At 39.8% G+C, this 13,541-nt stretch overlaps 1 protein-coding gene across 1 annotated transcript in view; it reads left to right on the forward strand.

The window, feature by feature from the left end:
- lamb2 (laminin, beta 2 (laminin S)) overlaps nt 1-13,341 on the forward strand; it is a 68,762-nt gene extending 55,421 nt beyond the window's left edge. The window contains exons 22-35 of the mRNA XM_021324965.2: nt 2,101-2,325; nt 2,423-2,640; nt 2,987-3,083; nt 3,814-3,995; nt 4,075-4,265; nt 4,440-4,624; nt 4,716-4,957; nt 5,118-5,321; nt 7,852-7,996; nt 8,090-8,297; nt 8,396-8,537; nt 10,817-10,993; nt 11,081-11,240; nt 11,360-13,341. Of these exons, the coding sequence (XP_021180640.2) occupies nt 2,101-2,325; nt 2,423-2,640; nt 2,987-3,083; nt 3,814-3,995; nt 4,075-4,265; nt 4,440-4,624; nt 4,716-4,957; nt 5,118-5,321; nt 7,852-7,996; nt 8,090-8,297; nt 8,396-8,537; nt 10,817-10,993; nt 11,081-11,240; nt 11,360-11,496 (2,513 nt within the window). The 3' untranslated portion in view covers nt 11,497-13,341. The remainder of the gene's footprint in view (nt 1-2,100; nt 2,326-2,422; nt 2,641-2,986; nt 3,084-3,813; nt 3,996-4,074; nt 4,266-4,439; nt 4,625-4,715; nt 4,958-5,117; nt 5,322-7,851; nt 7,997-8,089; nt 8,298-8,395; nt 8,538-10,816; nt 10,994-11,080; nt 11,241-11,359) is intronic.
- The last annotated feature ends 200 nt before the right edge of the window (nt 13,342-13,541 follow it).

Below are 13,541 nucleotides of genomic sequence, written 5' to 3' on the forward strand. Positions count from 1 at the left end.
AAAATAACTCAACACACAGCCATTAATGTCAAAACCTCCTGAAACACAAGCAAGTTCACCCCTGAGGGAAAATGTCCAAATTGTGCCCAAAATGTCAATATTTTGTGTGGCCATCATTTTCCAGGACTACCTTAACTTTCTAGCGCATGGAGGTCACCAGAGCTCCGCAGGCTACTACTGGAATCTTATTCCACTCCTCCATGCTATCATCATGGAGCTGTGGCAGGTTAGACACCTAGTGCTCCTCAAACTTCCATTTGAGGATTCACTACAGATGCTCCATAGGATGGATGTCTGAAGAAATACGTGGCCAGTACTCTACTTTTCCAACCATCTCATTATTTGTCGGCCATTAGTGCTGAAAGTCAGCCAATTCTTGTCACAAGACAAACTCTGTGCTTCACTACAAACATTAGCCCATGAGATAAAATTCACACCTTTTTTGTCCTTTCGTCTCCATGATCTTTCTTTCTTTTCCTTCATCCAACTTTACCTTTGACCTACATGGACATTTTAAAAGAATATTAACAGTCTCCTTGCACCAGGTGATCATCACCTGCTTAAGCCCTAATGTATCTATTTAATACTGGTCCAGGAGGCTATAATGCAAAAAGAATAAAAACACAACATCAAAAGTAATTCAGATATTTAGGGACTGCAAATCGCAACATCTGCGTATAGTGCTTCACAACTGCAGTTTTGTTTCATTCCTTCCTGACTGGCAGTGGCAGTAAATAAAGTGGATATGTCTCCTTGCGCTCCGTGCAGATCGAGGTTTAATGTAAACAGAGTCACGTCTGCATTGTCCATGGCTTTGCAGCAGTCCCTCATACTGAGCATGCATGAAGTGACTGTGGAGAGGAAAACTCCCTTTTAACAGGGAGGAAAACTTCCAGCAGAACCAGGCTCAGTATGAACGGTCATCTGCCTACCTAAAAATTAGCATTGCTTTCTGTTGTTTTTACGTCTTACTAAAAAATGGCAGGTTGAAACTCATTTATACCAATTTTTCCATAGTCAATAGAAAAATATTTGACGATACAGCCATTAAACCTTTGTTATAGTTGCTGAGACAATTTATCTTGGGTGATGGCTCCAGGTTTTCTAAGGTCTCCTTTCTATCAGCCTAATCTTTAGCTCCCTTCACAGACTATCCATCAAATTTGAGTCATGCTGTGCTCCATATGTTATTATTAATTACTGGTAAAATTTAAAGATCACTTTAAATCTAAATCTGCTGGGGATGTTTGGTCTAAAACTTGAATCCGAACCATAACATGGATGTTGGGACAATTTTGGAGTATTTTTACCGTCCCGTTCCTCTGTTGTTGGTTCTGAAACCCTCAGCTAGCTCAGATTATTACTTGCTGACAAAAACCAAAAGATGATCTAGATCTCACACAGAATGTTTTTTTATTCTGCCATCAGCTTTTTATTTGGGAACGCAGGTGATCGAGGCAAGTGTTCATCTTATTCCATTTTGCCCTGGGGACCCTCTTGGAGAACTTCAGAGGTGACAAATGCCACCAAGAAAGATTTGATTGAACAGAGTGATGAGGTCGCTTTTACTCTAAACATCTTGTAAATGTGACTGAAAAGTTTTTGGGGGTGATTAAACAACTGAACCTAAATTAGGCATAAAATTATGTCCTTGGACCTCAAGGATTTGGAGGGGAGATAACTGACATTATGATTAATTTTGTACTGGATTCAGTCAGTGAAGAAGATGTTGCTACAGAAACAGACACTAATGAGAGCTGGTTACCTTGCCCTCGCTTAGTGGTTTTCAGTATTTTATAACTGATCCTGGTAACGCCCGGCCATCTCTGAGAAGGAAATGGCTAGCCACAACATTTTAGTCTCATGTCTAACATTTGGAAAAATCAAAACTCATATGGATCCATCTTACTGTGTTAAACCTCGATGACCCATTTCTACTGCAAGTTTAACAACATCCCTGCTTTATCCATTACATTCACCATAAAATTAAGCTGAGAAAGTGAAAGTGCACCTTTCATTGGAAATTAAATTGGATATGTATCATAACTCTTCTTTTTGATTCTGTTCCTCCTGTACCCTTTTGCTCCTTTTTCAACTCAGGCGCCCGGTGTGAGGAATGCGCTCCAGGTTATTATGGCAATCCCTCTCAGCCGGGGGGGCGCTGCCAGCCATGCCAGTGCAACAACAACATAGACATGTCCGACATGGACGCCTGCGACAGGCACACTGGAGAATGCAGGAAGTGCCTTTACAACACAGAGGGTCCCACTTGTGGCATCTGCAAGAGTGGATATTTCGGAGATGCATCGCGACGCAATTGCAGGAGTTAGTAACAGCTTTATAACACAAAATCTGCTGCGAGAGAAACTATATTGTTTTATCAGCAGATCATGTTAGTAGAATTTCTCTTTTCTCTGTTCAGAGTGCACGTGCAACTTTTTGGGCACTGAGCGGAGTCAGTGCATAGAGCGTGAGGACTGTGTGTGCCAGCGTGCCACGGGCCAGTGTCAGTGTCTGCCAAATGTCGTAGGTCTGACATGTGACCACTGTGCCCCCAACCACTGGAACCTGGCCAGTGGGAAAGGTTGTGAAGCGTGCAGCTGTGATCCCAACAACTCTGTCACATCCTCCTGCAATGAAGTAAGTTAGGCATGGCTCTAAGCACTTCGCTGGGAGACTTCATGTAATTTGTTCAGTATGTTCATCTCAGATTAGACGTATTAACCACATTTTAACAAGTAAAAAGAAAAGTGTAAACTCTATAAATAGTTCATACAAAAAGCAGGTATGCATTTAATATAATATGGCTTATTCAGACAGCTGCATGTGAATATTATGGCTGTAGGCATTAATCAGCATAGTGAGATTTCTTTTAGCATCACGGAGTTCTATCAAAGCTAAGAACAAAGAAGCAGGAGGTCTTTTTATCTAGAAACAAAGTGAGTCATTATACGTGTGTGGGGTATTTTTGCTCTCTGTCCCACAGTTTACAGGCCAGTGTCAATGTCGAGAAGGCTTTGGAGGAAAGACCTGCACAGACTGTGAGGAGAACTTCTGGGGAGACCCCAGGACGCAGTGCAGAGGTCAGAAACATAATGATTTAGTAGCCTAGTAGACATGGTAATGACACAAGGAGATTCAGAACAAAGATGGATCAATTATGCACTCAGAGAACCTTGTGAGACAATGCACTGCATGCATGAAGGCAACATATGAATTTCTGAGTCACAGTTCCAAAATGCAGAAAAAACATGAAGTTCACAGCTAAACATGGCTAAATGCTTTAGGGTTGCTTTTGTCCAGAAGGAACTGTCTGTTAACAACAATAAAATCCAAAACCTAAACATTTAACCAAGTGATACAAAGCTAAACATCTGTATTTTCAGCATAATGAGTACAGGCATGCCTTCAAATCAACAAAATAATGGCTTTGCCAGAAGAACTTTTAGACTGACTAGACCAGTTTAGAACTAAATCTGACTGAAACTGAGAATGGATGCTTACAAAAGATGCCCTCACCGTCTGACAGAAACAGAGAGGGGACATGAAACTGTCTGATCTGCTCCAGTAAAATGTAAAGCTTTATAGGACGTTTTTTACCTCAGTCGTGGCAAGAACGTCAAGAAGGACTTTAAAGCGCAAAACCGCAGGCTTTTGACTGCAGTGAAATTATTTTGTAGGTTGGATGTTGGATATTTGTGCTGCGCTGATTTTGGGGAGTGTTGTTTGGATTTGAAAAAATCTTTTTGACAATTTTTTTTTTCACCAAAAACACTTTTAAATTCACCGTCCCCTTCTGTTTTCCCTCGCTAGCGTGTGACTGCGACTGGCGTGGGATTGAGACCTCTCAGTGCAACCGGGTGACCGGCCACTGCGTGTGCCAGCAGGGAGTGTCAGGTGTTCGCTGTGACCAGTGTGCCCGAGGCTTTGCCGGCCAGTTTCCTAACTGCCAGCCCTGTCACCAGTGCTTTGGGGACTGGGATCGCATAGTGCAGGTGCAGAGCTGAGGAAAAGGAGGGGGGAAGGGGAGGGGTTATCCTAAAAGAAGAAATACTAAACCTGTCTTATCACCAGGACTTGGCAGTTCGCACCAAGACTCTGGCAGAGCGGGCCCATGAGATTCAAACCACTGGGCTTATTGGGCCCTATGAGAAAACCTTCAAAGACTTGGAAGAGAAGCTGCGTCAAGCTCAGGCCATTGTCAATGTACGAAATGCCACGACTGCAGCTGTCTCTACTCTGATGGAGCTTATTGAGGATCTCAGGTACTACTGCTTCAATCTGTTACATTTTAATATGTATGAAGGGTTCATAGGCACAGAAAGCTTTCTTGTACAACTGCTCACTTAATATAATTGTTAGAGAAACCTCCTCTTGCTTGTAGATCAACTCACTGAGAGTTGTTTTAACATCATGTAACAACTTGTGATGTCTTAAAGGGCACAGATTGGTGAGACGACTGATGCCCTAAACCATGTGGAGGGAGATTTAACAATTATCCAGGACCGAAACTCTGATGCAAGCAAGGACCTGAATGATCTGGAACGGGAGGCTCGAGAGGTGAACCTCACATCAAAGCAGCTACAAAATCAACTCGACATCTTGAAAAATTCCAACTTCTTAGGTGAGACAAAACACAAATCCAGCATTAACATTTTCAAGTTGTCACTTGAACCCCTGCTAATATGCAATCAGAATACTTTCTCATCCTCCAGGAGCATACGACAGTATCCGCAGCTCCTACAACACGTCTCGAGATGCTGAGCGACGTGCCAATCAGTCAACGACCACCAAGCCGAGCACAGTCAGCCAGTCTGCAGACACTCGCCGCCGAACCGAGCGCCTCATCGCTGCAAAGAAGGACGACTTCAATCGGAAAAACTCAGCAAACAAGCAGGCGCTGGGAGAGTTGAAGGCCAGAGCGCAGCGGCTGGACATGAAAAAGCTCAATGAGAAGGTTGGATCTGTTGCTTCATTCTTTGAAACACTGCTTCCTCTAATAAACTTCAGTATAAAAGTTCAAGATGCTTTTCAAGCCCATTTGTTTTAGCTCAGCAGGTGGGTGCTGCAGTTCTACTCAATAGTGCCATTTATACTATCCGTGTTTGCACTGACAGGTCTGCGGTTCTCTGAGTGATGTTCCCTGCACAGAGAATCCATGTGGGGGGGCTGGCTGCCGGGATGCCGACGGGAACCGTCACTGCGGAGGCTTGAACTGTAACGGCGCTGTGGCTGCAGCTGACAATGCTTTGGAAAGAGCCAAACATGCAGAGAAGGAGCTGAACAAGGCCATGGGGGAGATGCAGGGACTATTTACCAAGGTACAGAGGTGGAGTAAAACTACAGATGTACTATTTATATACAGGCAAGGGCATAATCATCATCTCAGAAGTGAGGGGGACATTCATTTTATCATCCTCTCACTTTCAGTCGCACCTCTCCTTAGTGGCTGAGGAACCATATAATCACCCACAGGCTCATTACAGTACTGGGAGACCAACTTTAGTTCTTCAAACTAGAAATAAAAAAAAAAAAATTATTTATCTGCCAGACTCTGGTTGAGTTGACACAATGACCCTCTGACATGTACAGGGCAAGTAGCCAGATCATAATGTGCCAAATAAAAACACATCATTTAATTAATTGGCATGAACATTGAAACCCTATCCTCATTGTGGTCAAATGTAACAGATGTGCAAAATGAACCTAGAACGCAAATAATGCAAATGCCAAATAACATCTGAAAGGAAATATTTAACAAATAAATCAACCAAAGATCCATCTCCTACTCTTTCACTGTGTGCAGGCTCTCGTTTACTGTAACTGCTGAAGCCTACCCTGACTCATGGCCTTCTCCCTGGTCTACCTAATACAGACCTAATACATGTCCCACCCGTACCCCGCGCCAGTTACATCCGTGTATATAGTATTGCACATAAAGGCCTGATTTGTGCCTTGTAAAAGTTATCATACTTGTTATGGAAGGAAAATGATTCAATTCAGTTCAATAAAATTGTATTTATATAGCGCCAATTCATGAAACATGTCATCTCAAGGCACTTTTTCAGATTATACAGATTGGTCAAAACATTTCCTACATAAGGGCGCCCAGTAGTTTGCATCAAAGTCTTGACAAGCAGCATTCAGAGAGTCGTCTGCATTGTCCATGGCTTTGCAGCAATCCCTCATACCAAGCAAGCATAAAGCGACAGTGGAAAGAAAAACTCCCCATTAACGGGAAGGAAAACCTCCAGCAGAACCAGGCTCAGTATGAACGGTCATCTGCCTCGACCGACTGGGGGTTAGAGAAGACAGAGTAGAGACACATCAAGAGAGACAAAAAAGCACAGAAGCACACATTGATCCAGTAATCTGTTCTACATTAGATGGTAGTAGCGGGTGATCTGTCTTCTCTGGATGATGTCACAGTTAACAGAACGCCAGAACAGGTGTACCTACTATGAAGAAAAAGAGAGAGAGCAAAAAGTTAAAAGCTGAAATGACGACAAACAATGCAGATTGGAGAACAGTAGAAATCAGTAGAGTGAGAAAAATAGGCCCTGATGTCCTCCAGTAGCCTAAGCCTATAGCAGCATAACTATAGAGATAGCTCAGGGTAACCTAGGTTACTCTAACCGTAAGCTTTGTCAAAAAGGAAAGTTTGCTTTTAAGCAAAGTCTTAAAAGTAGACGGGGTGTCTGCCTCATGGACCAAAACTGGGAGTTGGTTCCACAGGAGAGGAGCCTGATAGCTAAAGGATCTGCCTCCCATTCTACTTTTAGAGACTCTAGGAACCACCAGCAGACCTGCAGTCTGAGAGCGAAGTGCTCTGTTAGGAACATATGGGGTAATCAGAGCTCTGATATATGATGGAGCTTGATTATTAAGGGCTTTATACGTTAGAAGAAGAATTTTAAATTCTATTCTTGATTTAACAGGAAGCCAATGAAGGGAAGCTAAAATTGGAGAAATATAATCCCTCTTGTTGATTTTCATCAGAACTCTTGCTGCAGCATTTTGGATCAGCTGAAGACTTTGAACTGCATTTTGTGGACTTCCTGATAGTAAAGAATTACAATAGTCCAGCCTTGAAGTAACAAATGCATGGACTAGTTTTTCAGCATCACCCCTAGACAGAATATTTATAATTTTGGTGATATTCCGGGGGTGAAAAAAGGAAACTCTGGAAACCTGTTTAAAATGGGATTTAAATGACATGTCTTGGTCAAAAATAACACCAAGATTTTTAACTTTATTGCCAAAGGCCATGGTTTTAAATTTGCTTTGACAGTAAAAAGTCCAAATTAATACTTTGTAAACACTGTTAACAGCAATTACAGCTGCAACAACTTGGGGTATATCCCCGCCAGCTGTGCACATTGCAAGATTGAACATGTCCATTATTCTAAGGTTGGTCATATTAGATGAAGAGTCTCAGTTTTCAAGTTTTGCAGCAGATTCCATTGTAGATTTAGTTTTGGACTTATTGATACGTATTAATATGCTTTGATCTAAAACCATTGCAGGGTAGCTCTGGCTGTATGTTCAGGACTGCGCATTGCAATGGTGCCACTGGATTTTATTTCAGGAGATCTGATCAAAGACAGTGGAATACATTGCACTCCACACCTTTCAGATTTTCTGCAAAATATATATTTTTTCCAGTTCACAATTATGCATCTCTTTTATAGAACAGTCACATAAACCCCCATTAAAATACAATGAAGTTTGTGGTTTTTACAAAAAGTTCAATCTGTATCACTACTTTTGTAATATTTACCATATATTATTTTTTAAACTAAATTTTCTCAAATACAGATGATTATTTCTAAAAACCTCTCTGTTCTGCAGGTGGCAGAAGCTAAGGCCAAGGCAGACGAGGCTAAGGGCAAAGCCCAAGCTGCTCTGGATAAAGCCACTGCCACGAAGAACAAAGTGGAACGCTCCAACAACAACCTCAGAGACCTCATCAAACAGATCAGGGACTTCCTCACTCGTTAGTCTTAAATTAAAGTCCACACATGCTAAATAATGGCGTTCCTTGTAAGTTTGGCCTGTGCTGACCCTGACTCACCTTGATTTGTGACAGAGGAGGGAGCAGACCCAGACAGCATTGAGGAGGTGGCAAACCACGTGTTGCAGCTCTCCATCCCTGCCTCCCCCGTCCAGATCAGACATCTCGCTGATGAAATCAAGGATCGGGTCCGCAGCCTTTCAAACGTGGATTCCATCCTGCGGCAGACCCAGGACGATGTTCAAAAGGCGGAGAAACTGCTGCTGGATGCCAAGAGGGCAAGGTGACCATAACAGAATTAGTTTTTTTAGTTTTATATAAACAGATTGATCTGAAGACCTATTTTCTTTTCATTAACATTAACTCTTTGCTGTTGTTAAGGCATCATGCTGAGGGGGTTAAAAGCACAGCGGAGACAGTCAAACAAGCCCTGATGGATGCTGAGACCGCCCAGACTTCAGCTGAGAAGGCCATAGCAAGAGCCAGGGGTGACATTAGAGAGACGGAGTATCGACTGACACAGGTTATCATCGGTGCTTCTGAAAGAGTTGATGTTTGGTTTTGAGCTACTGAAGACATTTACAAGAAGTATGAATAACTTGGTCAATGCTGACGGGTACAGAAGATTTTCAGTTTGGATCACATGCTGTATTTTACATACTGAGTTTTTTTTTAACAAAGTGTTTAGAAAGTGGTGCTGCCCACGTTTAGTACCACCCTGGAAAAAAGTGTAAAAAATGAATATGTTGCATAATTTACTCTGATTTTTAAAAAAAAAATCCAATCTTCAGTTTGATTACATTTATTTAGTTAAAAAAAGTTCATATTTATTCATAACAAAATCACCAATAGACTAATTATTTGCATCCCTGCTTTTTGATTAATTTGACTAATGCAGGTAATTATCTGATCACCTTGAGGCACTGAAAGACCATTTCAATTTCATTCCCACATGGTTAGTAAACCCTTTAATAGGGTTAAACAGGACTTGATGTTGATACCTGAAACAGAGGACCCGTCACCAGCCAGCGTCTCAGAGCCAGCCTACTGACGTTTCTATACTCATCTATAATCACAATGGTTACACCATATTTTTTCCATTTGGCTGAATCTGTCAATAATCGAGCCATATGTTGCAAGTATGTATCGTCCATCCTGATGGCAGTGCTCTATGACCAGCTGCAGCTCTGGCAGATCTGTCTCCAACAAACCGCCATTAGGCCAGCTAGAATACCCAGGACTAGTAGAGGAAATACCTACTGACTGCAAATCAAAATACAGCAGGCTGATCAAAGCAGTCAAATGTAATGCCATCATTCAGTGTAAGGCTGAGTATTCAGATGAGGCAACCAAATATTCCTGAGCAGAAAGTCTGTCTAGTGAGAGCACAAAATAATTTTTGATTCGATTTTTCCTCCTCTAAATGGTTTTATCAAAATTATTTTTATTTATTTATTTGTTTATTATTATTATTATTACTATTACTATTATTACTATTACTATTATTATTATTATTATTATTATTATTATTATTATTATTATTATTATTATTATTATTGTTATTGTTATTATTATTCATTTTGTTTCTGGGACCACTTAGGACCCTCTCTGACTACACTAATGGATTTTCTCTGAAAATGTGAAAAATATAGTTTTTACCTCTAATGGTAATTGAAGGAAAAAAAATACCATTGGCTAAATTTGATGTCAGGCTTTGCTTTATAGCTACAAAAAATAAGAACTTTTGGTCAAATAAACTGAATATAATCCCAGATTAAATGTAAACTCTGATGGGTCAATTACATATGCCACTCATTTCCTTGTTTGTGCACCAACTGTAAATGTCAAAATGAGTAAAGGGACGTCTGAGATGATGGCTTTAATTCCCAGTGTTGATTCAGTTGCAAACCAATATTTATTTAAAATAAAAAACTAAATTCATTGTGTCAGATTATTGAAAAAGTACGCAACATTTTCTTGAAATCAGAGTATTTGTCCTTGATTTAAGCAGATAAATAAGATGATTTGCCATTTGAATAAGATTTTTGCACTTATATTAGGAACAACTCACCTCCATCATCTTATTTCAAGTGCAATATATCTAATTACCTTATGTTAGGGGTCAAAATACTCATTCCTTTAACAGATAATCTTATTTACCTGCTCAAATTAAGGGTAATTGCACTACTTCCAAGAACATTTACTTACTTTTAGTTCCTTTTTTGCAGCGTGAAAAAACGTTATAATTCAGATTAATTGCAAAGCCTCCTGCAAAATGAAATTAGTTAGAAATTTTGTCCAAATGGTAATTTGATTTAAAGGAATCCTTATTAGAACCAAAAAAGGGTTCCATGAAGTAGTTCCTAATATTTCTTAATAAATGAAAGGTTAGCTATTTCTTAGTTTTTGCTGTGCAATTATACTACTTTAATAAAAGATTAATTAATTTTAATGATTTTTACACAAGGGCCAGCAACGTACATTTTTAAAACTTCTTTTTAAGTTTGTTTGGAAACATATTTTACTCTTGCTATTGTTACTTATTGTTATATGCCGCCCCCTGGCGGTCACAAAGATTATTATTAGCCACTTAAAGTGAGGTGAACAAGAGCCAAAATTCTAAAATTATAAGCACATGCAGGTTGCTTTTGAAAGATACGGCCTTAATGCATTTAACTTTAAATCCAATATAATTCACAAATACTTTATTAATCCAAAGGGAAATTAAATCATTTCCGTGTTAATTTTATTTGATTAAAATGATAATTTGTTAACTTTATGGGCCAAATAACTCTATTGCAGATTGAGTCAGAAACATCTAACAGTGAGAGGTACCTGGATGATGCCATGGGTCGCCTGGGCACACTTGAACAGGAGATCAACGAGCTGAAGACCAAACGAGCCAACAATAGCATGGCGGCAGCCCGAGCTGAAGAGACAGCCACCATGGCTCGAGACAAGGCAACTGAAGCCAAGCAGGTCTGTGTTTAACAGCAAACTCGTAGTATCATTGAATGCTGACACCTAGAATAAAAACGAGCAAAAATGTACCCACTTTATGGTCAGATTCTAGAAGGCCAGCTGACAGACAAATTCAATGAGGTGCAGCAACGAGTTGACACCAAGGCCAAGGCTGTGCGGGATGCCAAGAAAAAGGCAGAGAGTCTCCGAGAGGAAGCGAAGGAGCTTCTCAATGATGCTCGGAATAAGCTACAGAGACTAGCAGGTACTGGTTAGTGTATGCATTTGCATGTGCTCAGCAAGAAATTGGATCCTTGACTTGGAACATGTAGTTGTTAAAACAAACATTTAAGGTTAAAATCTTCCTTCTCCTGCTTTGTGCAGAGCTAGAGAAAAACTATGAGGAGAACCAAAGGAAGCTGGAGGGGAAAGTTCGGCAACTGGACGGTTTGGAGGACAAGATGAGGGGCATCCTCAATGACATTAACAAACAGATCCAAATCTACAACACGTGCCAGTAAATCTGCTCTGCCAAATCCACAAGGAAACACATCCGTCTCTGTTATTCCACTTTGCCCCTTAGATATAGAAGCATGATACTAGATATGGTATTAAAGAGAAAATAAATCACTCTGTAAGCCAGTGTGCATATGGTGCATCCAGGTAGTTTTTTTTCTATTCAGATGTTTGCTAATTTTTTGTTACAAAAAACCAAAGCAAGAAGTGAACATATAAAGTTTGTCATTGAGCACAAAAGTTACTCACATTTAGTTTTTGCATATTATTTTGCTTTTACTTTGGAACACAGCTTTGAATGTATGTATTTAAGTTTTGAAAACCAATGACTTGGACTTTTTTAGTAGATAAACTCAAACAGTACAAAATACCTCCTGTCAGTTGCAGTGCTGACCCATTTTATTGGCATCCCTGGCAAAAAGCCTTCAAACAAATTCATTTTGCATAATTTCATATGGGTAAATCTTGAAAAATCCAACCGTTTAAGTACATTTATTTTTTACTTATTTAGTATATTAAAACATAATTTGCTTTTAACAAAAGTACAGGTGGTACAATTATTGGAATCACTAACTAATAAAAAAATAAAGGTACGTGAAGCCCTTTTTAAACGTTGTACTTTTGAAGGTCATCAGAGTTTCTAGAAACTTCAGAGCAATAATCCAGAACTTCCTGTTGATGGAAAATGACTCATATTTTGGCAGCAAGCAGGGTGGTAAGAGAGGTTAAGAAAAAAAAAACATCTCCAGGGCTCACTGAAGCACAGTAGCAAACAGTGGCATCTTGAAATCTCAAAGTTTCCACAACAACAATTAGCCAAGTCTCCAAAGCAACCATTGGTTTTGGCTTAAAACAGCTCCGACGCTCTGGGCCTGCTTCTCTTCCAAAGGCCCTGGGAAACTTGTTAGGGTTCAAGACATCATGAACTCTCTGAAATAGCTGGAGATGTTAAGTAAAGATCTGGTGGACTTGACCAATACACTGAGAATCAGTACAAGCAATTCTGCCAGTGAGGGTTTTGTTAAAGGAATTATTTATTGCTTCCCTCAATAAAGAACTAAGTATACTGAAATTAAAGGTTGAATTTTAATATGTTTTTGCAGTGTGAGATTATTCTGCTGAAGTATACTCTGAGCTGCTCACTGCAACATGTTCTGGCTGCAGAAAAATCTGATATAAAGTTTTAATTACATTTTCAACAAGCCAAACTATCCTGCACAGCACACTAATTTTGAGATGAATAACTAGCAGCAGTCACCGAGGCTGCCTTAATAGCTTTCCAGTAAGAGGGATATTATACTCCATAAGCAGAGTAAATAATGTGGTCAACATGAATATGCGTGTAAAAATGTCCGCAAATATACATGTACATTAGGTTATACATTTACATATAATGTATAATGTAGTAAATAACCTTTCAGTATAAAGGTTAAAATCCCACTGAATCTATCCCGTTAACCCTGTGCAGCTTCAGGATTGGGAGTAGAGATGCAGCTACTTCTGTTCATTTGTCTGAATGCCAAAACCATTAGCTTTCTGCATAGACTGAATGTTTGTTTCTCACGTACTGTGTGCTGTGATGGAGCAAGCTGGACCTGCAGTCACCGACATCTGATCCTGAAGTGAAAGTCATTAAATACTGCCTTTATTTGTGCCTTATGCTGTCAGTATTGTGGACATATTTGCATAATGTTACATTTTTGCGTGATGAATGTGATAAAACCAACAATCCTTTTTCTTTTTTTTTACTTATGTCAGCTGAGCTACAATGACTGGTCATTGCCAATGATAATACCAAAGGAACCTTGTTAAGTTTGACAATTTTCTGAATAAAGATAAATATAAAGCCATTTCCTGTTGTTTTGTTTTTTTCTATGTAAAATACTTCTCCTGCTGTCTGGTGTTTTTTTTTTTTTTTGTTTTGTTTTTTGCACGTCTAACATGCATTCATTCCTCTCATAGTCTTTAAAGTAACAACATCCCTGTTCTACTTTGGGTCGGCTGGGTGCTTGAGAGTTACGCTGTAAAGTCGGTGTGTCTTAACCTTTGG

This window comes from Fundulus heteroclitus, chromosome 1, assembly GCF_011125445.2.
Source record: "Fundulus heteroclitus isolate FHET01 chromosome 1, MU-UCD_Fhet_4.1, whole genome shotgun sequence".
In the NCBI taxonomy this organism is placed as follows: Eukaryota; Metazoa; Chordata; class Actinopteri; order Cyprinodontiformes; family Fundulidae; genus Fundulus; species Fundulus heteroclitus.